Raw genomic sequence first — 27,186 nt, forward strand, 5'->3', positions numbered from 1 at the left:
ATTTAATGAGTATTTATTGAGTTCCTACTAAGTGCTGGACATTGTGCCAGGAGGGAGAGAGATAGAGACAAAAAAGACATGGGGCCAGCTCTTAAGAAGCCCTCGGTCTAATATGGTAGAGACAATGTTGCCAGTGGAATAGAGATGGGAGTGAAATGGTAGTTACCCTAGCCTAGGGGTCAGGGATGGCTTCTTGGAGGAAGTGGTGGTTATGTGGCGCATTAAGGAATGAGTAGGAGTCAGCCCTATCTAAGGTGGTGGGAGGAAGGTATTCTTGGCAAACTTTGCAGTCTGAGCTCAGAGACATACATAACAGGGTGTGGAGACAATGCAAGATTTAAACATTCTATTTAGACACCACCTTCACTTGTAAACACAAACATAAATGAGTATTTATTAAAATAAACGCATCTTACAACACATAAAGACCAATATTTTACATACATAAAATATACATTACCTGGTGGGTTATCTCCACTATTAGATTCGGGAAAACAGCACCAGTTTTACTTTGATTTCCCTGTGACTCCAGTTCCTAGTAGATGTTTAGACAACCAGTCAGTCAGCAAATATTTATTGAGCGACTACTTTGTGCCAGGTACTATTTTAAGTGCTGGGAACTCAGCAGTGAACACAGAATGTTTACTGTCAGGAAGCTGACGTTCCCTGAGGAGTCAGTACACATTTTGGAATGAATGAAAGGAAAAAAATGAATGCTTTTATCCAGTCAGCAATAAATTTCCGAAGAGGAGTGAGAGGGCCATTTTTGAGTTTTAGTTGAACACAAAGAAATCTCTTTTCTGGGGACTTCCCTGGCGGTCCCCGCTTCCATTGCAGAGGCACGGTTCAATGCCTGGTCGTGGAACTAGGATCCCACATGACGTTGCCTGCGGCCAAAAAAGAAAAAAAAAAAAAAGAGAGAGAAAGAGAGAGAGAGAGAGAGAGATCTCCTTCCTGTTAAATAGAATTCAAAACGGGCAAGTAGTAGCAACCTCAAATGTGAGTCAGGCATACAAGAACTCAAACAGAGCCTTGGGTATTAAGACTCACAGATATAGATTTATTTGTCTTTGGGTGACACCCGTATATCAAAGTTCAGATGCTCATGCAAGATAAAATTTTATTTATTTATTATGTGTTTATGTATTTATTTTTGCTTCGCACAGTCATGACCCCCAGCATCCAGCTAAGAAGCCCTCGGCGTGTACATTTCGGTTAGATCCGATTTACACAAATTCGGTTTACGCAGGCCTGGGGCTGGCGGGTCCTGACCTGCCGCTGAGTCTAGCCGGAGCTGGGACGAACCATCTGTGTCCGCGGAGGGGGGTGGCGGGTCAGCTCCGCGCAGAATCAGGGCCCAGACGGCTGGGATTCGGAAGCAGGCCAGCCTGGGGTCCCTTCACGCAGGGTCGCCGGGAAGGGGTGACTTTGCCAGGTTGCAGCTGGAGCTAGGGGCGGGGGGCGGCGCCGCTCGCAGGCTTCCATCCTTCCCCTCGGCGGTGGACTCGGCTGCAAAACCGGGGGTCCCTATTTCCCGGACCGTTTCCCACCTAGGCCGCGGCTGGGAGGTACAGCCGACCTGGGGGACCCGGGCGGCGGGTGCAGGTAGGACCCGGGAGGGTCGGGCCCGAGGGGGCGGGGGCCGCGGGGTCCTGACCTCTCCCGGCCGAACCGCCCCCTTGGTCCTACCCGGCGCGCGCGGGGTCGTTCCGGGCAGGCACCCCCGACCCCTTCACCGACTATGCACCTCTCACGGCCCTCAGACCTCTCCGGACTTAATTTCAGGCTCCCGGCCTCATGGCAGACAAGAAACTGGTGGTCGTGTTTGGGGCCACAGGTAAGCGAAACCCCAAACGGGGGCCCCGAGGCGCAGGACCCCTCACCAAGGCCAGCCCAGGGCAGAGGTCAGGCCGGTCCGACCCCGCAGAGCCTGGGCGCCCGCCCCTCAGCTCCAGAAGACGTCCCCGGCGTCCTGGAGGGAGCGATGAAATGGCTGGGACCCCTGACTCACGGTGGGCCCGTGGGGCAGGACCTGAGCGCAGATTCCCTTTGAATTTTTTTAAAAAATTACTTAGCTTTGAATAGCAGGTGATTGCACATAATATCAAAATTAAATCTCCCTCCCACCTCTGTCCCCGAAACCCCATCCATCACTGTTGTCAAGTTTCTTGAGTAGGGCTTCCCTGGTGGCGCAGTGGTTGAGGGTCCGCCTGCCGATGTAGGAGACACGGGTTCGTGCCCCGGTCTGGGAAGATCCCACATTATGCGGAGCGGCTGGGCCCGTGAGCCATGGCCGCTGAACCTGCGCGTCCGGAGCCTGTGCTCCGCAACGGGAGAGGCCACAACAGTGAGAGGCCTGCGTACCGCAAAAAAAAAAAAAAAGTTTCTTGAGCATCCTTCCAGACAAATTAGGCATATAAAGATACTGTTTATTAAATGGGAGTGTTTTATTTTTACCCCACCTGTTTTTTTCTTTACTGTATATATTTTAAAAATATATAACAGCTTTATTGAGGTATAAATCACATACCATACACTTCACATGTTTAAAGTGTTCAATTCTAGTATATTCACAGAGCTCTGTGACCCTCATCACAATCAGTTTTAGAACATTTCATCACCCCCCCAAAAAAACCCATACCCACTAGCAGTCATTCCCCATTTCCCCAGCCCCTGGAAACTGGCAGTCTATTGTCTAAAGATTTGCCCATTCTGGACATTTCATATAAATGAAATCATACAGTACATGGCCTTTTGTGTCTGGCATCTTTCACTGAGCATCGTTTTCCAGGTTCATCCACATTGTAGCATGAATCTGTACTTCATTCCTTTTTATGGCTGAATAATATTCCATTATATGGATATACCACATTGTGTTTATCCATCATCCATTATGGACATTTGATTTGTTTCCACCTTTTGGTTATTGTGAATAATGCTGCTGTGAACCTTCACATACAAGTTGTTGTGTGGACATATGTTTTTAATTTTCTTGGGACTATACCTAGGAGTGGAATTGCTGGATTATATGGTGACCGTGTTTAGCATTTTGAGGAACTGCCAGACTTTTTCAAAGCGACTGTACCACTTTACATTCCCACCAGTACTGTATGAGGGTAGTTGTAGTTCTTCAGTTTGCCTTTTCCACTCCAGGACATGTTGTGGTCACATAAGTCGTGCATACAGATCTGCTACATTCTTTTTTTTTTTTTTGTAATTTAATTTTTATTTTTATTTATTTTTGGCTGTGTTGGGTCTTTGTTGCTGAGTGCAGGCCTTCTCTAGTTGCAGCGAGCGGGGGCTACTCTCTGTTGCAGTGCGCAGGCTTCTCATTGCAGTGGCTTCTCTTGTTGTGGAGCATGGGTTCTAGGCACACGGGCTTCAGTAGTTGTGGATCGCGGGCTCTAGAGCACAGGCTCAGTAGTTGTGGTGCACGGGCTTAGTTGCTCCGTGGCATGTGGGATCTTCCCGGACCAGGGCTCGAACCCGTGTGCCCTGCACTGGCAGGCAGATTCTTAGCCACTGTGCCACCAGGGAAGCCCTGCCACATTCTTTTTAATCACTTTTGTATGGATTTAGCACTTATTTAGCCAGGTTCTTACCAAAGGACATCTAGGTTGTCCATAAACTTCCACTATGGATAATAATACTGCAGCCAATGTTCTTTTTTTTTTGGTAAGGAGTGGATTTATTTAATTATTTATTTATTTGTCTGCAGCCAATGTTCTTATACATATATTTATGGATAATTTTTATTTTCTTTCTTTTGATGATTTTAATAATTTTCTCTCTTTTTTTTTCTTTCTTTGGCCGTGCCATGGAGCTTGTGGGATCTTAGTTCCCCGACCAGGGATCAAACCCAGGCCCTCAACAGTGAGAGTGCAGAGCCCTAGCCACTGGACTGCCAGGGAATTCCCCTCAGTCTTTTTTTTTTTTTTTTTTTTTAAGGTATAGGTGATACTTTATTTCTTAAGCTAAGCGGTGGGCTTATGGGTGTTAGTATCCCTTTTTTGTATGTGCTAAATATTTCATAATACAGACTTCCCTGGTGGTCCAGCGGCTAAGACTCCACGCTCCCAATGCAGGGGGCCTGAGTTCGATCCCTGGTCAGGGAACTAGATCCCACATGCATGCCGCAACTAAAGAACCCGCATGCCGCAACTAAGACCTGGAGCAGCCAAAATAAATAAATAAATATTAAAAAAAATATTTCATAATATATTTTAAAATTTTTGTAAAAGGTGTAAGTGTGATGACTGCTAAAACATGGATGAACCTTGAAAACGTAAGTGAGAGAAGCCAGACACAAAACACCACATATTGTGTGACTCCATTTATGTGAAGTGTCCAAAATAGGCAAATCCGTAGAGACAGAGAGTAGATTAGTGGTTGCCAGGAGCTGAAGGGGAAGGGAAAATGGGGAGTGGCTGCTGATGGGTATGGACTTTCTTTTTTGGGGCAATGAAAATGTTCTAAAATTGACTGCAATGATGGTTGCACACTCTGAATGTACTAAAAGCTGCTGCACTGTACACTTTAAAAGGGTGAACGTGGGCTTCCCTGGTGGCACAGTGGTTAAGAATCCGCCTGCCAATGCAGGGGACACGGGTTCGAGCCCTGGCCCAGGAAAATCCCACATGCTGCGGAGCAACTAAGCCCGTGTGCCACAACTACTGAGCCTGCACCCTAGAGCTGTGAGCCACAACTACTGAGCCCGTGCACCACAACTACTGAAGCCCATGCGCCTAGAGCCCGTGCTCTGCAACAATAGAAGCCACTGCAATGAGAAGCCTGTGCACCACAACAAAGAGTAGCCCCCACTCGCCGCAACTAGAGAAAGCCTGTGTGTAGCAACGAAGACCCAACACAGCCAAAAATAAATAAATAATTTGTTTTAAAATTGTATTTAAAAAAATTAAATTAAAATAAAAGGATGAATGTTACGGTATGTGAATTCTATCTCAATGAAGCTATTAGTTACAAGATTGTGTGAGGCAAAACAGTGGGAATCACAGGTGAAAAGTGCCAGGTGTGTTGCTGTGGTGGAGGATTCCCTGCAGGGCCTCACCCTTGGCAGGCTCCCAGGCTGGTCCCACCTTGCGGGTCTTTCTGACTCTCTGCAGGTGCCCAGGGGGGCTCAGTGGCCCGGACACTCCTGGAAGATGGGACATTCAGGGTCCGAGTGGTGACCCGGGACCCTGGGCAGAGGGCAGCAAAGAAGCTGAGGCTGCAAGGTGCAGAAGTAGTGCAGGGAGACCAGGATGATGAGGCCAGCATGGAGCTGGCCCTGATCGGGGCTCATGCCGCCTTCATCGTGACCAACTACTGGGAGAACTGCAGCCAGGAGCAGGAGGTCAAGCAGGTAAGGGCAGGCGGGAGGGCGTGGGGAAGCCAGGGCAGGAGCAGGCCATCTTCAAAGGCGCTCCCAGGTCTCTACTTGCCCTTGTGGGGCAGCTCCAACTTGCCAGAGAGGGGCTGACCCCTGCCTGACCACTGACACTGCAGGCCTTTCCCCTCCTCGTCTATGCAGCCCTCCTAGACTTTGATGAGGGCAGAAGGTGGCCGCTTCCTCATCCAATGACTTCTTTTAGACATCATTCATGTACCATAATGTTCACCCTTTTGTTTTTAAAGCTTTTATTTTATTACTATTTTTAAAGTATTTATTTATTTATTTTTGGCTGCGTCAGGTCTTAGTTGCGGCACGCGGCATATTTTGTTGCAGCACGTGGGCTTCTCTCTAGTTCTGGTTCACCGGCTCAGTAGTTGAGGCACGGGCTTAGTTGCTCCGCGACATGTGGGATCTTAGTTCCCCAACCAGGCATCAAACCCGCATCCCCTGCATTGGAAGGCTCATTCTTAACCACTGGACCACCAGGGAAGTCCCTGTTCCCCCTTTTAAAGTGTACAATTCAGTGGTTTTTAACATATTCACAAAGTTGTGCAGCCATTATCACTACCTAATTCCAGAACATTTCATCACCCCAAAAGAAACACCATACCTGGTAGCGGTCACTCCCCATTCCCCACTTCCTCAGCCGCAGGCAACCACAATCTGCTGTGTCATCCAGTGACTCTTTACACTTTCTAAAAAACTCTATTGACCCATAATTTTCTTAAAATCAAATGTAGGGACTTCCCTGGTGGTGCAGTGGTTAAGAATCTGCCTGCCAATGCAGGGAACATGGGTTTGATCCCTGGTCCAGGAAGATCCCACATGCCACAGAGCAACTAAGCCCGTGCACCACAACTACTGAGCCTGCACTCTAGAGCCCGCGAGCACAACTACTGAGCCCGCGTGCCACAATTACTGAAGCCCACGCGCCTAGAGCCCGTGCTCCGCAACAAGAGGAGCCACCGCAATGAGAAGCCTGTGCACCACAACGAAGAGTAGCCCCCGCTCTCCGCAACTAGAGAAAGCCCACACACAGCAGCGAAGACCCAGTGCAGCCAAAAATAAATAAATAAATAAAAGTAAACTTTTTAATTGTACAATTTAATGAAATTTGAAAATAAATATACCCATGTAACTACCATTCTAATCAAAATATAATACATCTCCATCATTCCGAAAAGTCCTCCATGTCCCCTTTCAGATGTTTTCTGTTTCTCTTTATTCTGTTTTCCACCCAGCTTCTCTCTGGTTGGGTGGTTATTGAGCCCAGGTGGTGGGGGGAGGGATGTGAGAGGAACATGCATCTTTTTAAAGTCTCTTGGAAGGTGGGGACACTTGCGGTGGGCCTGTCACATAGCAGGCACTCAGGTATTTGTGGGAGGTATGACTGGTGCCACAGCAAAGTCACTGGGCTGAGACCCGTGCCTGTCGGCTTTCAGTCCTGCCTCATCCACAGCTCCCCACCGTTGCAGCTGTGGACGTGACTTCCCCGCGCTGGTCTATCTTTCCTCCTGTGTACAATAAAGGGAGACTGGACCGGACCACTGGTCTCCAAACTTGTTTTTAGCCCTGAGCCTTTCTTTAGTTACAGTCTTACATGGAAGCCCATCTCAGAGAGTGGACAGAGACAGCTTTTCTGGTGCACGCAGATCTCGTCAACCTGACCTCCTGAGCCATAACAAATGACCCCAAGCCAGGTGGCTTAAAACAACAGGAATTTATTCTCTCCCCGTTCTGGAGGCCAGGAGTCCAACAGCAAGGTGTTGGCCCTGCCCTGTCTGGAGGCTCCAAGGGAGGTTTCAATTCTTGCCTCTTCCAGCGCCCAGTGGTACCAGCTCTCCGTGAGGCAACATCACTCCGGGCTCTGCCTCTGTTTACACAAGGCCACTCCTCTTCCCTGTGTCTCCTCTTCCATCTCTCATAAGGACACTCGTCATTGGGTTGAGGGCCCACGAGGATAATCCAGGATGATCTCGTCTCAAGTTCCTTAACAAAAATATCTGCAGAAACCTTTTTCCAAATGATGTGGCATTCACAGGTTCTGGGGTTTGGGACATGGACATATCTTTTGGGAGGCCACCATCCAGCACCCTACACAGCCTTGTGCAGCAGGTCGTGTTTCTGTCCCCATTTAACCGACAAGGCCAAAACGGTTAGACCCCTTGTCTTGGATGGCACAGCCAGTGTGCTGCAGAGCTGGTCTGGAGCCCAGGTGGTTTGTGTTGTGTGCTTAACTGCTGAGCCGTAGCACTTCCCTAGGGGATGGTTGGGGCTCTCCCAGGAAGACGGCCCAGCACGGGGACAAGATGCTTTCTGAGAGCAGGCAGAGGCGGAAGCCTCTGTGCGCACCCTCCCACGTGGCACACGGTGGGCTGTGGTCCAGCACAGTGGAAGGTGGAACGACCCAGACGATCTAGAGAAGGGGCGCTAAGGCTATGCGAGTGGTGAGAAGCTTATAATCCCGTGGTAGAGCGTGTGGTGCCATGTGAGCCGCACACGGAAGAGGGAGCCTTATCAGAGGGCTCTTGGCACCGGGCACAGTGGCCTCTGGGGTGGGAGAGCCAGTGCCGTGATGGGGACACACATCCTCCCTCTGAGCTTTGTGGTTTCTCCTTCCCTGCCCACCAGGGAAAGCTGCTGGCCGATCTGGCGAAGCGCCTGGGCCTGCACTACGTGGTCTACAGTGGCCTGGAGAACATCAAGAAGCTGACAGCAGGGAGACTGGCAGCAGGACACTTTGACGGCAAAGGGGAGGTGGAGGAATATTTCCGGGACATTGGTGTCCCCATGACCAGCGTGCGGCTGCCCTGTTATTTCGAGAACCTCCTCTCCTGCTTCCTGCCCCAGAAAGCCCCAGATGGAAAGAGCTACTTGCTGAGTGAGTGCCCTCCCCGCTTCCTCGGGTGTCTCCTCTCACTGTGTGGAGCCGTGGTGGCCCACTGGGCTTGTCCTCAGAGGGCTCTGGGTCCAAGCTCTGGCTCGCTCACGTTAGGCTGTGACTGCGAGCAACGCATGTGACCATGCTGGGCCTCTGCGTCCTGTCCCGTGAGATGGGCATGACTCGGACTTCCCCAGGGCCATGGGAAAATCTGCCGAGTCTGGGGATGCAGTGCTTTGTCTGTCGGAGAGCTTTACGGAGAGAGTGTGCTTATCGTTACTGCTTCATAAATAAGGAGAGGATTTGGACGGCGAGGTCCAATTGTAGATTTCTCGAAATAGGAAAGCACTTTCTTCTCAACATCTGTTTGCAAATCTGTAAACAGCTTCGAGGGAACCATGTACGACCTGTGTCCTGCCGGCGGGGCAGTGGGTTAATGCAGGTGGCTCAGCAGGCGGAGCAGGAGGGGTCTGAGCCCTCCCAGCCTCTCACCTCTGCGTGAACGCCGCTCACCCTCGCTTGGGTCTCACCTGCTGGTGAGCAGTCTTGTCCTTGTGTTGGCACACCGGTTTGCAAAGCCATAACCAGAGATTTGCAAAGCCATAATCAGATTCACCTGTGTTCCGTCTGTAAGTTGGAACAGGCTCCACCCCGGCAGACTCCCTGGCCCATCTGAATGGGCAGCCACGGAAATTTTATAGGGCAGGGCCTGAGCGCTCCAGGTGCCTCATCAGGACACAGCTCTGCCTCTCCATCCCCAAGACCACACCTTGGCAGGTGGAGTCACTCGTTAATTTAACATGTTTATCAGCACCCGTCATGCTGCTCTGGGGTCAGCCCTGGCCTCAGCTGATCGAGCACTCCTGCCGGTGGAGCTGGTGTTTGGAGCACCCCCCACCACAGGCGTCCCTATCAGGGATTCGGGTCTGACTAAGTGTACGGGGGCCTGAACCCTGGGAGCTCCCGTTCTCAGAGGTGCCTATCAAAGCCTTCCTCTCCTTCCCCTTGTTCCCGTCTCAGGCCTGAGAGGGGCAGCAGGCCCAGGGTTCTCCCCGCCTTGGGAAGAGCACAGCCAGGCTCCCAGGGTTTGAATGGCCTGCCAGGTGGCACAGCTCGATCGTGTCCCATTTCCTGACTCATTTCTCCTGCTGACACCGGGGGTGTCTGCCTCGTGCCAGGTGCTGGCTTGTGCACACATCCAGTCGACTGGCCGGTGGGGACCGACCCCTCAGAGACGCGTGCCAGCACGTCCCTCTTTCCCTCCCAGGCTTGCCCATGGGTGATGTGCCCATGGACGGCATGTCTGTGTCCGACCTGGGCCCCGTGGTGCTCAGCCTGCTGAAGATGCCCGAAGACTACATCGGCCAGAACATCGGGCTCAGCACCTGCAGGCACACGGTGGAGGAGTACGCTGCCTTGCTCTCCAGGCATACCAGGAAGACCGTTCGAGATGCCAAGGTGGAGGGCCCAGGCTTGGGATTTGGCAGCCGTGGTCAGAGGGGCTTTGTGGGTAGAAGGGAAGGGGCATCTAGGGCTGCCCTAGCACTCTGAGCAGCGTAAAGCCAAATTCATTCACTGTGAACGTTTATATCGTGCTGTTCTTAGGAGCCAGGTGTGGCCACTGAGTGAAACTTCTGGTTTTGTCAGTTGATCAAGTGGTAAGGAAGGGTTCCAGGAAGAGGGGACAGTAGGGGCCAAAGCAAGGAGGGAAAATGCAGGGTGTCTTGGGCTTCTCTCGGGGAGGGGAAGGAGGCCGGAGTAGGCCCCATCCTGGTCCCCTCTTCTTGGCCTGGCACAGTCCCCTCCTCCCCTTGCCTACTCTGTCTTCCTGTCCAGACCCCCAGGTGCCTTGTTTCTTGTTTCTCATTATGAAAATCTGGGCTACTCCAAGTCATTAAATGACAAAAACCACCTGTAGAGCGCCCTCAGACCCAAGCAGAGCAATGATGGAGGAGAGGCTACGGCAGGACGGGCCAGTCAGACCTTGGACTCAGATCTTGCTCCCAGCCCTTAACACCCACCCGTGTGTGACTGGAGGCCCAGCCCCTGACCCCTCTCTGCCTCAGTTTCCTCATCTGTAAAGTGGGTGTATGGAGAGTATCCCCCTCCTCGGGCTGCTGTGAGGATTGAATGGAACAATTGCTGTAAACGCTCCCAATGAACGCACTAGAAAACATGCACTAAATGGTTGCATGTTACTCTCTAAACAAAGAAAGCCTGAGGCAGTCATGGAGGATTTGGAAGCTGAGGAGTTAAGATTCAGTTCGGTCAGGAAAGGGGAACACCTTTGGTTTTTTGAGCAAGAAGTGACGTAAGCATAGTTCTGATTTGGAAAGGACTGAGAAGTTTTCATCTCGTCATCTTGGAAGAACAGGATTTAAATTGCCCTAGAACAGTGGTTTTTGACGTTTCACCTTTATAATAGACTGGTTTTCAGGTGAACTTAGTGGGGACCAGGGTAGGAACTGAGGTGTCAACAGCGTGGTCAGGGTACTGCAGATGCCGATCGACCCTAAGAGACTCCCCTCTGCTTCCAGATAAGCCCCGAGGACTACGAGAAGCTTGGCTTCCCCGGCGCCCAGGACCTGGCCAATATGTTCCGTTTCTATGCCCTGAAACCTGACCGCAACATCGAACTGAGCCTGAGGCTCAACCCCAAGGCCAGGACGCTGGACCAGTGGCTGGAGCAGCACAAAGGGGACTTTGCAGGACTGTGACCCTGCCCACCTCTCAACCCCATCTGGGGGGACGGGAGATATAGTCACAGTGATCCTTTCTTGTGTTACAAGAAAGTTTATTTTTTAAATAAAGGCCATTGTTCTCACAGATGGCTTCCAAAAGAAAAGTGCTTTGTTTCAGGGACTGGGGTTGGGGTGGCAGCTGCCTGAGGACTTGAAAGTTCCAACAGGAAGCATAAAGTGGTGGGGGGCCCAGTCAAGTCGGGGGGGGGCTGAGAGGACCCCCCTACCCCCGCCAGCCAGGAGCAACATTTGACACCCCTGCACACACGCCGTTCCTCTCCAGAACGTGAGTGCAGCCACCCACGTGTTCCTTCTTTGAGTTTTAGGGCAGGAAGACCGGCCCCTTCTCCCTCACTCTTTTCCTGCCTCCTGGGCCCCCGGGTGCAGAGGCCTCGAGATGTGGGTGATCGCAAAACAGGCTGGAAAGAAACCCTTGAAGGAACGTGGCAGTTCTGTGGACCCCAGATCATATAAGACTTGGACACTGCTGAGAAAAGGTGACACCGCCCGCAGCAAAGGCTGGGAAGGGAAACCAGAGAAATAACCACCCAGCCCTACTTGGTGGGTTGAGCTCCCCAGGCATTTGGACCGTTTCCCTCTCCTGCTTGCTTTAGAGAAGAGAAATGAAGGCCCAGAGGACACAGCCGGCAGACTGACCAGTGTCTGTGTGGACTTGTGAAACCTCCACCAGCATCTGTACTACCCCGCCTCAGCCTCAGGACCCGCAGAGGCATTGAAAGGGGAGCAGGGCAGCCAAACTCATTCGATCTGTTCATTAACTGAGTCACTGAAAAAGCACTTCTTTGACAACCTACCAGTGTAAGCTAGGCCCTAAATACAATGTTCACCAGAAAAGTATGCGCCCTGCCTTGAGCCTGGTTTAGCAAGAGAGCCAGATACAAATCTGCAGAATGACTGCAGATTGACATAGGGTTGCAGAGAGCAAGAGGAATGAGGAACACTGGAGGAGGGGCCCACTTTAGTGGGACAGGGACAGCTTGCGGTCTGAGGGGAGCAGCCTCCCAGGCAGGGTAGGAGGAAAAGGATGTGATGACATGGGCTTCCAAGCCCACCCATGTCAGCAAGAGAACATGAGAGGTCATCTGTGTCCAGCCCTGTGATGCCCAAGTCCCCCAGGCCCCTGCGTGGGAAACTCACCTGCTGGGGCTGTGACTCACCGTGCCGAGATCCTGGAGCAGCCCTTGGCCAGTACCACGCCTGGGTAGAGCGTGCTGTGCCAGGTCCAGGTCCAGGTCCAGGGCGAACTGCAGGGAGCTGATGCCAGGCTCCAGCCGCTCCTCATCCACAAGCAGGCCATGGACACGTTGCCGAGCCTCTTGGGTCTGTTTGTTCACCCGGTGCCCCCTGGCCAGGCTGTTGTGAAGGCAACGTAAGGGCATTTGTGCGAAGCAGTGTCTGACTCCCCTGGGCTCACATGGTCAGGCCTGTGAGCCTCCAATGCCTTCCCTTGTCCACGCTCCAAACATTTCAGCAAATGCTCACACCATCTACCTCTCCTCCTCTCGATCCCCAGAGGCTCAGGGACCTGGAGATACTCTTTTGTATTTTTAAATACCTCACCTCACACTACAGCCCCACCTCGGGCTGCAAAGTTGTCTGGAGACACGTCTCAGGATCCAGCTGTGGGAATAAGCCAAATCCAGTCCAGGCCTTGAGTGGCGCTTGATTCTACAGATGTTGCCCCGCCACCTTCTGACCATCTGAGGGGAGGACGCCTCAGTACAGCAATGAAGATGTCTTGCTAGAAAGAAAATCCACTTTTCCCTTTCAAAGTCTAGGCTTCTGTTTTCAGAAGACAGCCACGAGTGGGACTTCGGTTGGCTTCTCCAGGAAGAAAACCTAAGCTATCACGAGAGAAACCATTTAGCTCCCCACCGCCATACCCCGGGGTCTAGGATCCTTCCAGGCCCATACTGAGTCCACAGCAGGCACTTGACAAACTTCTGTTCAATGAAGGACAAGTTTGGAAATTGGCAGGAAGTCACTGAGCCCCTTTCTCACCCAACAGGTATTCCCAGCCTCTTCACCCAACCCAACCCAGCAGTGCCCTCACACCTCAACCTGCTCAGCCCAGAACCCAGAGTGGGGCAGAGCTATATGCTCGGGGCCCACTCCAGCCATGACAGCACTTGGGCTTTTGTGAGACAGCCCGGACTAACACTGCAACACAAAAATATACCTTAATATTCCTCTGAAAATAATGGAGGAAAAAAAAAATCTAGTGAGGGAGGTGGTGACCTGTAGGGACCTAAGTAGGCCACACTGCACGTCTCTCAAATCGCAGGCTGCCAGAGAAAAAGCTACATGCCGAACCCTAGAACATTCGTCAGATCAGCACCCTCCCCCCTCTGGGATCTGGGCTGGAGAGGGTCAGCGCCTGTCAGAGCGCCACCCGTCACTTGGCGCACGTGACTCCAAGGACTAGGACAGCCACCTCCAGCCGCCCCAGGAAGGCCAGCAGAGACGTGGGGTGGCCTGACTGGCAGGTGACCACCAGTAACCCCCTGCTGGGCCACCTGCAGAAAGCTGTCTGAACTCTTTCAAAGAAGAAATGACAACAATTTAGGTTTTAAATATCTCTTTGTAGTAGATAATCTTATTTACATTGATACAGAATCATTTTACATTCCTAAAGCAGACACTAGTAGATGCTTTATTTTAGTAAATTATGAAAGAAAACAAAAAGGGAACTAATCAGAAGTGTTCTCCATTAACCTGTCTTACCACAGCAGGGGGATCTGGAAACACAATGGAACCCACACATCCTACGAGCCAAGGCTGGGGAAACAGTGTTTTGCTCTGGCTGGATGGTAGAGAACCTTCAACTGCTGAGACTGTGCTCTCCTTTTCTAAACAAACGTTTATCAGGAAAAGACGATGATTCTTAGCACTGAATAATTTAAACACACTTCTGAAAACAGAGGTCAACTGTGAGTGGTGAGAACCAAGGCCCTGGCAGGCAGCAGGGCAGGGCTCCGGGTTTAAGAGGCCGTTAGTCGGCCCCAGGCCACGGCTGGCTGTGGTCCAGCAGAAGGGCAGGAGCTCCACTCACACCCGGCTTAGAACAACAGAACTCAACTGTCAGGGGACAAGGGGCCACCCCAAGTGGGGTGGGAGGAAGGACTATCCATCCTGACAGAGATCATGGCCCATGTGATCAAGAGTAGCATCTCCAGGGACTGTCTTCATATGTGTCACCCCGGGCCCCCAAGGCCCCCATGTTCCAGCTGCTTGGTACCTTTTGGAATTAAAACAAACTCTAGCAGGGGATGCCCCTGCTGAGAAGTGGATGACACAAGTGGGGCGTGCATGCCCCAGGTTCCTGGAAAAGACAACCCTGTCAGGAAAGATTCATTCTGGAACCTCCCAGAGGTTTGCTGAGAGGGAAATTAATCACTTCACAACTCGGTGCAACTTAAGGCTTCATTTTTAAGCTGTAAGCATGGCCTTTAATTCTTTAACCACATTTGATTCCAAATCAGAGTTTTAGCTCTGCAAGAAATGTCCAGCTGTCTGACTCTGCCGGAGCCAGAAGAGGCCAAGTTACCTACCCATGGATAGGAAACTACCAGCCCTGAGACCTGCCATGCCTTACTGCCCAGGGGCTGTCCACCATGACCCTTCCATGGAGAGGTGCATTGTCACATGATTTTGCTGTTTTCCAAGGTGGTCCAGAGGGCCTCTGCAGGCAGGGGCTCGGTGCTGCTGTGTGGAATCCTCCTGCATCTCAGATGCCCTGGCCACAAGGAGGGGCTGCTGCTCCCGGCCTAGTTTCCGGTGGACCGTTTTCCTGAGCCAAGACACAAACAGTTACATTTCACTGGCATCGCAGGAAGAACACGCCCTGTTGGTGAGCTTCTGTCATCCCTGAGAAGGAGCTGCACCAGGAGCCCCAGCCACCAGGGACCAGCACAAGTAAAAAGTGAGTCCCGAGACAACACAGTGAGCAAGCAGGACTCCTGGCAGTGCCCCCGACCCCAGCCCTAACCAAGGTTGACACCTCCCCGCGCCTCCCAGGCAGGACAGGGCGGGGATTGGGGAGATCTGAGTTCTAGGCCTGGCTCTGCTATGACTTGCCCTCTGTGACCGTGGGCAACCTGGTCCTCACCACAGCAGGACGCAGAGCCCCCAGGAGCTGGTGGAAGGAGGGCTGGGAAGCAGCAACCTCTCCAGGAAGTGGAGCCGCAGAAGCGGCTACATTCTGTGGTTCGGCCCTGCACTACCGGCTGACTCCCCACAGGCTGAGGCTTGACTCTGAGGGGAGCCAGACACACCACGCCTGAGACTGGAACCTCTTCAACTCTGGGTGTGGGGGGACGATACTGGTTAAAGTGACAGAAAACGGATTAGTTCACAGAGGGGAACGAAAAGGGGAGGAACCTCAGGGGTTTTCCTACCTCGGCTGGGATATCAGGAGGTAAACATTTTCTTAAGTTTGGAAAGGAGTCCCTCCTTGTCCTCCCCAGCCTCAGGCCTAGCCTTGCCTCCTGCGGAGCTATCCATGGTGCTACCACCTGGGCACAAACAGCAGAGAGAACTGGGGTCAAGGGCGCACACCTCCATGTGTCCCATCCCAGGTCCCGCCTGGCTACCCAGGGCTCGCCACTGAAGGAGCCACCAAGCGCCACCCGGAGAGGAGAGGGGGCTGCACCCCGATTGGCTAGGGCTGCCCCGCCTGTCAGATGACTCAGCACTTCGGAGCATCCCAACTGCTCCTCGAGTCACTGGCCCTCGAAAGGAAGACAAGAAATAGAAAGGGACAAAAAGGAGCTGTCTCTACCTTAACAACCGTAATAGAAATAGAGCCAAGTGCCAGATGTCTTCTGGGCCAGACCACACGGCATCCACATTAGCTCGTTCAATCCTTAGGCTAACCTTACAGGTAAATTCCACAGATGAAAAAACCAAAAACCAGAGGCACAAAGGGGTTAGGTGGCATGCCCAAGGTCACAGAGCCGGTAAGCAGGCAGGAGGCCCGAGATGAGACCCAAGCAGTCAGACGCCAAAGTCCAGGCTCTCACTCATCGGCTCTGAGAAGTGAAGAACACGCACCAAGACCAACCAACCAGCTTCCACAGCCTGTCGGGGCACACAAACCGTCTCCGGGACACCTGGGGGTCCCAGGACATGCGCACTTCTCATCTATGACAATGGCAGCCGAGGACCCTGTGTGTCACTGGGCAAGCATCTGGCTCCAAATGCTCCAGATAAAGGGAGGCTGATCTGCTGTTTCTTGAGGGCCCACTGAGAGCAACTCTGCTGCACTAACACATCGTTTTAAAGACCTGCCAACCAGGAGGCAGAGGGCCAACTTGTTATGAGCTGGACTGTACTCAATATTTTTCATTGTGCTAGGAGAATTAGCACATCTCAACATGCTAGGAGATGTACATCAAGTACAGCACGCAGAGGGTACAAAATGGTCACGTCTCCAAGATCTCAGTCTAAGACGCCTTTGTTGGTGAGAGGCCCAAAGCTCTGGGCAACAGGCCCCCAGCAGGGGTGGGGCAGGTTGTCCTGGGTACAGCCCCCAGGGCCGTCCTCTGGACCTGATGTGCTCTCCTAAGTCAGGAATGTCCTCAGAGAGATAGCGGTGGCCCCAAACAAGAATGTGCTGCCAGAGGTCTGAGCAACCACAAAAGCCCGATGCCCAGGGCTCCCCAGGTGAGGACCCGGGCACTGCACAATCACGGCGGCAGGCCCCTGTGAGAGGCATCCATGGCCGCACGTTACAAGGCCAGGTGTGCCCTCCTTCAGTTCTTCACGTCCCCTTTTCTTACATAAAGACTTAAGTAACAAAAAAGGACTCTCCTAACACAAAGGAATCCACAAACCAGAAATTTCCTGGGCCTCCTCGGACAAGGCAAGGCAAGGCAAAAGTATTGAATTTTGTTATGTCCTTGGTGAGGGGACAGCAAGTCTGTGTGTGTGTGCACGTGTGTGTGTGTCTCACACTATGAGTTACTGCTGCTGATGGAGCTTTTAACATGTGCCAGGTATCGTGCCAAATGCTTTATCCACATGATCTTATTTAATCACAGAAGAACCCTATGAAGTAGATGCTACTATTATCCCCAATTTATAGATAAGGCAACTGAGGCTCAGAAGTGAAGAAATTTGCCTAAGGCTTTATAGCTAAAAATGGCAGAGCTGGGACCTGAATCATTTGATAGCAGAACCCAAGCTCTTAACTATTAGTCACAATGGGGCACAGAAACACTCAGTGACCACCATCACCCCCACCTCCACTCTGCTGTCCCTGCAGTCATGCCCCGGGGCCACAGCGTTTGGCCAAAGTCTGGGAGAGCCAGAATAAATACCTAGTTAGCAGGTTAATGATTCAAAACCAAAAAATAAAACAGAACACAGACTCCTGGAAATTCTCACCCCCTGCCACCAGAACACATTCTTATCTCTCTCTATTTTAAATGTGGGCTCCTTCAGGAATAAGGCTTACTGACAGGGACATCAAAGGATTTAAACACTGAATTTAAAATTCTGAACCGAAAGTCAGGGATAAACTGTGAGCCTCTGTACACGGATGATGCAGTCTATACCTACATCACTTTTCTGGCCCATGGGAGGAGGGACGTGTCCTTATAGGATGTCCTGAGCACTCAGATGCCTTCTGGTTTCATTACAGGATACAAGCTGGCACATGATTCCTGCACTTAGGATAAACAGGAAATGCCCATGATCCCTCCAGCTGCACAGGCACTGCATGAGCGTTTCCAGTCTGCACCTTCAGGAGGTGACCAGAGCGGAGGGGCTGCTCAGCCAACCTCAGGCAGAGGTCAGACCCGAGGCACAGGACTCCTCTATCAGACCACACGTAGCTTGCCCGAGCAGGGGTTACATTTCCATCCCTCAGAAGGAAAATGAATTCAGATAAACTCAGCTAACAGGCGCTATGCACGTGCAGGGGATTCAAAGAGGACACGCTCCCAGCCTACAGGCAGCGATTCCCAGTCATAAGTGTTTGATGGCCCTTTACAAAATGAAGAATAACCAGGTAACATTCATTCTGGGAATGTGTACCACCTTTCTCCACAGTCACAAACCCCTAGTGTTATAAGCAAGGTCTAACACTTATTTGGGGGTTCAGTGCTTGCCCTGTCCTCCCCACTCACACTGTAAGCTGGATGGGGCAGGGACCCTGTCTCTCTGTGCATTGCTTCTTATCACGTGGCAAATGCTCAATGACCATCTGTGTGAAGAAACAGAGAAGCCAACAGGACTCCAGGATAACTTCTGAGGACTGGACCCACCCTACAGGTAGAGGTGCGGGTCTACACTCACAGCCTGACTCCCTGAGCCGTCTACACACACAGACTGAGCCAGTGGAGCACCCCTTGTTCCACTAAAATGTCTCTTCCCTCATCTTCCTCTTGCCTCCACCCTGCCTAGATAAAGGGGCTCTATAGTCAACTGTCAGCTTGTCAGAGAAGAGAACGCAGTGGGATCCCCAAATAATGAGATATGGAACAGGCTCCTACACGACAGCTAAGTGTACGTATGTGGGTTGTCACAGGAATTAATGATGATCCAGAAACACAAACAATGAGCCACACTGTCTCTAAACCCAAAAGGCCACGTGGTACCTCAGAGCACCCCAGGCCCCCGAGAGCACTAAGGGTCCCAAGCTCACTACGGTCTTCTGCTTCACAGACTGGGAATGAAGCCAGGGTCAGACATTAAGGTTTTCAGCAGGGGCTTTAGGGAACAAAAGTAAACAAGGGATACTAAACCCACCAAAAACTTTACGTCAGTTTCCGACATAATTTTAACTATTCCAAATGCCTTCCCGTAATGAAAGCAAAGACACCCAGGAATCCGTTTGTATCTGCAGTGACAGTCTCCGATGACTATCTCACTTAGAGGCTATTAAGAAATGACACTTTAGCCCAAGAACCACTGATGACTGCAAGCAACTGCTTCTAGTAAAACTTCAATGAAAGAGATTCAGGCTCTACTTAAATAAATAGGAGTCACCTTAAGGAAGTTGACAGGAGGGGAATTTTGTACACTGGTGTGTTTTCACACGTGGACCGCAAAGGTAACTTTCTTCACAGTGTAACAAGAGGCTTAACCACACCCAGGTAGCAGACTGACTGACAATGCATTCTTTGAAGCCATTACTAAGATTCTTAAATGCCTTTTAAAGAATTATGTCTGGCAGCCAAATTTCCCACTGGAATACAATTCTGAAATGACAACAGAAGTAGAAAAAATAATAATTCGGCATACTCATTTTACTTTATAAACACTTTTCACAAATGCATCCAATGCCTATGTAAAGTTATGCTATAGTTAGCAAAATTATGTCAATAAACATTTAAAGGAAGAACTGGCAAAGTGTCTGGCACACAGGAGCTTCCCAATAAATCCTGGCTGAACAAGGGGACAGGGAATGAGCTAACAGGACAAAGAACCATGAAAATAATGACGGTTCTAAGAACACTCATAAGCTGACTGCATGATCAACTCCCAATTTAAGCTCTCAGAAAGGGACTGAAGACAACAACGGGTGATGACTAATAACTGACATTCAAATATAGTGAACAAGGCCCAGGTGGACCTCAAGTTCCCAATGTGGGAGGGGGCACAGCTGAGAACTGGCTGCAGAACAAATCTCACATGCTCCATGACTGCGGAAAAATTTGGGACTCAGGAAGAAGCTAGAGGTGCATAAGTAGAGTTACATGGAACAACCATTCCCACTTCCTTTTAGTTCAAGGGATATTAACAGAAAATATGAAAAAAGTCTAAGAACGAAACCACTAAAATAAGTGCCCACTTGGTGCCTAGTTGGCCACAGACAGGATTTGTGGCAGCTGCTTTTTCACGGAGGACTTGGTCCCCTGGACTTAACAGGAACTCAGGGGACCTCGCTGGCAGTCCAGGGGTTGAGACTCCACGCTTCCAATGCAGGGGGTGCAGGTTCGATCCCTGGTCTGGTTACTCAGAACCCACAAGCCACGTGGCATAGCCAAAAACACACAAAAAACAAAAACAAAACAGGAGCTCAGCCAAGTCCATGCAAAGGCTATTGCTGCTGGGACCCCCACCCCTACCCCGGGGCTTCAAGGCCAAGCCCCCACCCCCCACTCCAATCACCTGCTCTGAATGACCATACACTGATCTAATGCCATTCAAGCTCTGAGAAGGTGAGAGGCAGATCCAGGACCCAGACAAAAACAAAATGATGCAACGAGGAAGCAACATGTTGGGCAGCTGAAGCCAATTCACCTTTGGCACGGCCTGTCCTGGCCCCAGCAGAGGCCCAATCGACAGAGAACAGCGTTTTCTCAGCAGAGCAGCCCCATCCCATGGGAGGAGGGCTGTGGCTGAGGTTCCCGTGGTCAAAGCTTCTGCCTGTGGGCATTTTGGTATCAAATCACCAATATTTAACTCCACTCTACAGAGGGCCTATGATGTTTAAGCTCAGGGTAAATAAGGTGTTTTGTTTTTCATTGCCCTAGGAATTCAGAATTTAAGCCTGCTATGAACAGGCAGATTTGGGGTAATGTGACCACGGTCCTTCATTGCTGTAGTAGTTGTTTACAGGACACTCTGAAATCCTGGAGAAGCTTTCTGGGAGAGGAATGCATTAAGCCTCCCAACCCATCTTCTCCTTTAGTGGTTACAAGGTGATCTCAGGTAGGGATGTGCCCAAGGTCACAAGGCAAGTGGCAGAACCAAGGATAGAACTCAGGAGAGCAGCCCTCTGAGACACACAGCTGATACCTGGCAGGAAGCATTGTGGAACTTGCTAACCTCGGCAAGCAGCACAGGTGCAGAGGAAGGGGGAACAGCTTTACTCTGGAGCGCGGCTGCCCCTGCCGTTCCTAGCCCTCAGCTCCCCTCTTTCTACTCTGCTCTGCCCAAGTGGAAACCCCAACACGCTTCTGAACCGTCCACCCTCCGAGGGGCTGGGGGCTCCCACAGGTCGCTGGGCCACCTTACCAGTGCTTGTGTTGGTGACGCCATTCACTGTCCCCTCCACATCGGTCTCATCCTCAGCGTAGCTCAGAATCAGGCTCTGCTGCCGGCTTGTCAGTCTCCTGTGGACCGAGCACAGTCAGTGTCAGAGTGCTTCCTCTGGGCAGCTTTTTAAAGGACGTGGACGCGGCCAGTCCCCATGCAGCATGTGGGAAATGCAAGACCCGCAACCCAGGCACAGGACACACCCTGAATCCAAGAGCCCACGCCCTCAAAGCTTCCGTAAAATAAACCTCCTGTACTACCCTAACTTGTTCTAAACAACTGCCACTGTGGCTATGCTAAATAGTTTACAGGGGGGAACAAAATGGAAATGATCTAATTAAAGAGAGGGCTGGAAACCCAGTCCTCCCAAGTGGAGTCTGGCATGCCCTGCTCCGGATGCCCACAACTCCTGGCTTGGACTTTTCTCCCAGACACCGCAGACATCACCCACCACTATCTGGTTATAGGTCTCTCCCACCAGATGGCAGGCAACCTGAGAACAATAATAACAAAATCAACAGCTGCAGCAATAGCTAAGCATTCCCTATGGGTTATTCCTTTAATCTTCCAGCAACTCAACGAGGTCGAGCTTTTGTATTACGTCCACTTTCAGAAGGAGCGCCCGGGCAGGACACACTTGACTTAGAGGGAGAAGTAACCTGCCTAAGCCTCAGCGCTTATGGCAGCAGTCACACAGGTCGGGCAGTCGGGCTCGGCGCTGAACCACCATGCCGCTCAGCACCAACTCAGCAGGTAAGAAGCCCTCAAGCGGCTCCTGCCCAGTGCTGAAAGCTGCAGAGATCGGGCGGGCCTCGCCACAGCTGAGCAGCGCTTACTTTGGAACTCTGATCTTGATGTGAATGTAGTGATCTCCATAGCCATAGCTGTTAATCCGGGGGATGCCTTTCCCGCTCATGCGAATCTTCTGGTCTGACTGAGTCCCAGGGGGAATCTATAAAGAAAGAAAGGAATCTCTGGTTTTCCTTGGTTTCCAGTTGCCCAAATGAAAACATTTCACTACGTGAAGACAATCTTATTCCCAAAAAGAACTCCATTCAGGTTTCTAGACCAAACCCACCAGACACCACACGGAAACTGGCTAAGCCAGGTCCATCCCGAGCAGAGCCTGTGACGGCCTTGAGGGCAGGGAGTCTGGGGCGGCAAGCCCAGAGCAGGAGTGAGGGAGCATGGAGAGCAAGACCTGGGAGGAGGCAGAGCCAACTGGGGCACCACTGAGGCTGCTCCCCGGCCCGGCAGCAGTGGACATGGCCCGGGAGCTCCCTTCCCTGCCAAGTCACACCCAAGGCACAGCCAACACTCCTCCTTCCCCCCCACACCCAGCTTGTCTCCTCGAATCCCCGACAGGCTGGCTGTTCCCAGGTTCCAGCCACTTCTCAGCCATTTCCCGTTTCAGAAAAAAAGAACAAGGAAATACAAGGGTGGCGAGGCCACACTTGTCCTCTTACCATCACGTTGATGGTCTCATACAGGCCCTGCGCTCTGGCGGTGCCTCCCAGAATGGCCTGAGCTATGGAAATGAAGAGGTCGGAGTGGATGTCTGCACCGTCCCTCCGGAACACGGGGCTTTTCTGCACCTACAGCCAAGCACGAGAGGGGGTTACGCTCAGAGAAGTTGTTCTGGAGAGCGGGCAACAGACGCATCTCAGCAGCTCAGAGCACAGCGTCAGGGAGAGAATGTACTTTCAGGGAGAGAATGTACTTTCACCAAAGCAACCACGCCCCCAGGCTCTGGGAGTTACAGGGCAGGTTCCTACTCCACTGCAATGCAAGAGTGTCATCTCAGATCAAGCTGTTCAACTGTTGAGGGAAGTAAAAAAGTAAAATCAGCTTCTGAACATTAAAAAAATAAAAATCTTTATTGGAAAGTATAAAGAAACACAGACTAATACAATCTACAAAGGCGAAAACGGTTTACTTTCCAGAGTCATTTGGTACAAACTACCTTCAAGTCAGACTGACAACACTGGAATTATTCTGATTTTATAAGCACTATTTTTTGTGTGTCAAAGACGTTCTTTGCCTTCCAGTGATTTCTTCTTTTTTTCTTCTCTATCATCAGCTGCGAACAATCTGAATTCTCTACCAAGCCTTCCTTATAGATTGGCTTCCAGCCCGCTGCCTTTGTCTTCGATTTCTCAGTCTAGAAGACTCACCCTTTACATTATTTTTTTGTTTTAAATTATAAAATATTTCACATATATGTAAACCAGCAAAGTAAATAACACACGGTGTTTCCACAACCCAGCTTAGGTAACAGAACATTAGGACACAGGTGACTTCTCCCCACCTCCAGCTCACCCCTCCAGAGTAACCAGGCCAATTTAGTAGGTATCATTCCTACAAGCATCTGTTTACTTTTCCTACATGTTTACATGCCCCTAAACAATACATAACACCACCTCACATGGTTTAAAGTTTTACACAGATGACCTCCTTCCCGCGCCCTGCAACCTGCTCTCTCCCTGTTCGTAACTGAGAAGTCCCAGGACATCTCATGCTGACATGTGTAGCGCGAGCCTCCTGCTCTGAGGTGCCCTGGGCCCACAGTGCAGACCACTCACCATTCTCCTCTCCAAGGACAGCAGACTGTTGTCACTGTCTCGCTGTTGTTAACGAGGCTGTCACACACCCTGCCTCTGCGAACTGCACCTCCTTGGGTACACGTCTGGTGGAATCGCTGGCAGAAGGCGCCACCTCCTCTCATGTTTCCCTCACCTCAGAAAAGTGGGTTTGCCCTGCACATTGTACGTAAAACTGTAGCTGTGGCACTGTTTGTCCCTATGAACAATTTGATACATAAAAAATACAAGATGTTTTCTGTATTTTTATGAGTCCAACTTGTAAACACCTCGAGGAAACTTTGTTCTCTCCACATTTAGCACAAAAGCTTGATGTAACACACGTTTAATCACCCTGTCAAAGTGGCCACTGCTCATCTTGGAAACTCAGATGGCCAGACACTCTGGGAAGCTCCTACCTCTCCTATGAGAAGCCTGGGCCATACCCTCTCCAGGAGAGCAAGGGCCTGACAGAAGCTGTGCAAACAGAGAACCTACCCTGAATGTGATGAAAATTTCTCTTTTTCCTACAGGCATCCTCACAGTCTGGCCATCCTCGACTCCTGTAAGTAAAAACAAAAGTTCAAAAGAGAACGATTATTTTGGGACCTCCCAAGGCATTTTCTATGCTAGATCCATTTACAACCCACCAACTTACTCATTTCTGTTTCCTGTTAACAAGGAATAACACAACTACCGAAGATAGCAACAAGTATAACTTAAAACAAGAATAACTTTCCAAAGGTGCAACATACAATAATTGATAACTGAACAAAAGCCCCTCCTATTCATTTCTTCGGTTTACTGCCAGGTCCACCTCGTATCTCAGTGAGTTTAGAGTCTAATCGGGGTGACAGCTATTAGCCAAATAACAATACTAACAAATGTATCGCTACAAACAGAGACGTGTTCTTAGAAAGAAAAGATCACAGCTCCAGACAAAGGAACATCTAAGGAACAGGGAGGGTTCCAGAAGGCTCCCCTGGGGAAGTGACACTTGAGCTGGGAGCTCCGGGAGAACAGAGTTAACCTACTGAAAAGAAGGTGGACAGTGAGCTTCAGTCACCGGGGAATGGCGTATGCAAAGGCTCTGTTCTGGGAGGCAGGGGCTACGTGAAAGTCAGGAAGCTGCAGGGCAGGTAATGAGGGGGAGACTAAAAAGAGCGGAGGCTGAGACCAGCAGGGGCTGGAAGGGGAGGCCATTTCTCGGCCCCTGAGAGTCACTGCAGTGTCTTCAACAGGATGAGAGACATGACCAGACCACACAGTGGAAACACTACCCTAGGAACAGGAGCCAGTTAGGGAGAGCAGGCACAAGCTGGCCCTGGGGGCAGGAGGAGGGGGTGGTGTTGCCCGCTGGGCTGTCAGTGGGGACGACATTGGCCTTGGGACAGAAGATGGAGGAGATGGGGGAATCCTTCACACAGAAGCAGAGCGGTCACGTCGGGTTCCATCTCCCCACATGACATGGGTGCGGATTTTAAGGATAACTGGTGCAGTGGAAAACGCAAGGAGACCCTGGTTCCTCCTCGAGTTTGGGCTCCAGAAACAAGGACACGATGGCCCCGGCTCCCAGCCCCTGTGCGTGGAGGAGCCCCAGACCCACCGGCAGGCACAGGGATCACCACCTTCTTCTTCTGCTTGGCTTCTCCTGCTCCTCTGCACACCACACAAGGAGACGTGATGATGGAGCCCCGGCCACCACACCTCCGACATGTGGAGCGCATCACAAAAGGGCCTGTATTTATGGTTTCCTGATAAAAAGAAGAAAAATGGGAGCCTTAGACACCGGTAAACCCTGACAGCGAGGTCCTGGGACCACAATGTGCACGAGAAACATTTCACCAAAGATTCACGTGTTGCGTGCACATGCGCTAAAACATACTGCCTAAAGACACAGGTGCAGGAGCTCAAACTGTTAATCTGACTTAGAGCGCACCGACTTCTGAATCCCAAACCACAAACCTGATTATATGAGGCTGAAAAATGAGATGCTGCCTCTCTACAGAAGTTCCCGAAACTCCTGGGAGCTGAGCAAATATGCTTTAAAAAGAGTACCCCCCCATTACAAAAGGGACAGCTGGGAAAGCAGAGAAAGAAAGAGGAAAGTGACGACTGGATGCAACCCCCACCCAGAGCTGCCATTGCCCACTCCAAGGGAGAAGCAGCACTGGCCTCTCTGTCTCCCAGGGCCCCCCCCACTGTCCCCAGCCCCCATCACAGGTACCCTGGGAGCAAGGAGGCAAGCTGCTCCTCTCGCAGGTACTGGTGCTGCTCATGCTCCCACCCAGGGGTCTCTTCTTCCCCACCCCCCCCAGCCCCTCCCACCCCAGTCCTCCAGGAGCCTCCCCGGCTCCCAGCCCCTCGCACAGCTGGTGGGGCCTTACAATTTGTGGCCACTCCCATCAGCTCCTCACTGGGCACTGGAAATCGGTTACCTTTTTATTTAACCTAACATCCTTGGGGGTTTTTTTCTTGGTAAATTATCAAATACCTGTTTTTATAGCAAATCAAAGGATACAAACATATATTAAAAAAATTATTAATCTCCCCCCTCATCGTGATTCCCAAGGTGACCAGCTCTTGGTAGCTCAGTTTGAGGTGTTCTTTCCCACAACTCGCTCACTCACTCTCTCTTTCTCTCCATAAAAAACTTTTTAAGTAAAAATTTTATAATGACAATATATTATACTATCGCTCTGCAACTTGCTTTCCCTTTCATCTTCATGATACATCATGAACATTCCTCCAGACCAATATATATAGATTTCAATTTCCATTTTAATATTTAATTTTTGTTTCGGTGAAGAAAAAAATCTCTTCACATAGATCCTTCTGTTCTGATGTCTTAATTCTTTTTTCTAAGACAGATTCCCAAAGGTGGACTTGCTAGGACAAATATTTATTAAAATTAAAATTTTATGTGCTAGGTACTTCCCTGGTGGTCCAGTGGCTAAGACTCCCAATGCAGGGGGCCCAGGTTCGATCCTTGGTCAGCGAAATAGATCCCGCACGCCGCAACTAAGAGTATGCATACCGCAACTAAAAATCCCGCATGCCGCAACTAAGACCCGACACAGCCAAATAAATAAATAAATAAAAAGACTTTTTAAAAAATACAATACAATTTTATGTGCTATATTTATCTGAAAAGGTCCTATGTGCGTATGGTACAAAATTCTAAAGTAGGGACTTCCCTGGTGGTGCAGGGGTTAAGAATCCCCCTGCCAATGCAGGTTCAAGCCCTGGTCCGGGAAGATCCCACATGCCGCAGAGCAACTAAGCCCATGCGCCACAACTACTGAAGCCCATGCGCCTAGAGCCCATGCTCTGCAACAAGAGAAGCCACTGCAGTGAGAAGCCCATGCACCACAAACAGAAATAGCCCCCGCTCGCCGCAACTAGAGAAAGCCCATGTGCAGCAACGAAGACCCAACATAGCCAAAAATAAGTAAATAAATAAATTTATTTTAAAAAAAATTCTAAAGTAAAACATGAAGGTACGGTGAAAAGTTAAATGTCCCCCTCACCCCTGGCCCCTAACCATTCCAAGTACCTTCCATAGATGCACAGCTATAGTGATAT

At 50.8% G+C, this 27,186-nt stretch overlaps 2 protein-coding genes across 7 annotated transcripts in view; one reads left to right on the forward strand and one right to left on the reverse strand.

Moving 5' to 3' along the window:
• The first annotated feature begins 1,356 nt into the window (after nt 1–1,356).
• NMRAL1 (NmrA like redox sensor 1) lies at nt 1,357–11,099 on the forward strand. 4 transcript variants are annotated; one of them, XM_060284352.1, is made up of 6 exons: nt 1,357–1,568; nt 1,786–1,837; nt 5,124–5,362; nt 8,024–8,273; nt 9,541–9,731; nt 10,811–11,099. In XM_060284352.1, exons 2-6 carry the CDS (start codon nt 1,798–1,800, stop codon nt 10,988–10,990), a joined length of 900 nt encoding a protein of 299 aa, XP_060140335.1. In that variant the 5' UTR covers nt 1,357–1,568; nt 1,786–1,797; the 3' UTR covers nt 10,991–11,099. The 4 variants fall into 4 exon arrangements, with proteins under 4 accessions (XP_060140335.1, XP_060140333.1, XP_030739677.1 ...); XM_060284350.1 differs by having other exon boundaries at nt 1,501–1,605; XM_030883817.2 differs by having other exon boundaries at nt 1,513–1,605; nt 1,764–1,837.
• Nucleotides 11,100–13,487: 2,388 nt separating this feature from the next.
• DNAJA3 (DnaJ heat shock protein family (Hsp40) member A3) overlaps nt 13,488–27,186 on the reverse strand; it is a 31,073-nt gene continuing 17,374 nt past the window's right edge. Inside the window, exons 6-12 of one of the 3 annotated variants that reach the window (XM_030883815.3) lie at nt 25,208–25,355; nt 24,100–24,164; nt 22,489–22,617; nt 21,859–21,974; nt 21,002–21,099; nt 15,433–15,549; nt 13,488–14,825 (exon numbers count right to left, since the gene is read on the reverse strand). In XM_030883815.3, the coding sequence (XP_030739675.2) occupies nt 15,446–15,549; nt 21,002–21,099; nt 21,859–21,974; nt 22,489–22,617; nt 24,100–24,164; nt 25,208–25,355 (660 nt within the window). In that variant the 3' untranslated portion in view covers nt 13,488–14,825; nt 15,433–15,445. Of the gene's footprint in view, nt 14,826–15,432; nt 15,550–20,158; nt 20,411–21,001; nt 21,100–21,858; nt 21,975–22,488; nt 22,618–24,099; nt 24,165–25,207; nt 25,356–27,186 lie in introns of those variants that run through there. The other 2 variants (XM_030883816.3, XM_060284349.1) reach the window with 2 other exon arrangements.

The sequence above is a fragment of the Globicephala melas genome, chromosome 15 (assembly GCF_963455315.2).
Source record: "Globicephala melas chromosome 15, mGloMel1.2, whole genome shotgun sequence".
In the NCBI taxonomy this organism is placed as follows: Eukaryota; Metazoa; Chordata; class Mammalia; order Artiodactyla; family Delphinidae; genus Globicephala; species Globicephala melas.

Coding starts and splice junctions, on each gene's coding strand:
- NMRAL1 (XM_060284352.1), top strand. CDS start 1,798: ATGGCAGACAAGAAACTGGTGGTCGTGTTTGGGGCCACAG. Junction 5,363..8,023: donor AGGAGCAGGAGGTCAAGCAG/GTAAGGGCAGGC, acceptor CCTGCCCACCAG/GGAAAGCTGCTGGCCGATCT. Junction 9,732..10,810: donor AGACCGTTCGAGATGCCAAG/GTGGAGGGCCCA, acceptor CTCTGCTTCCAG/ATAAGCCCCGAGGACTACGA.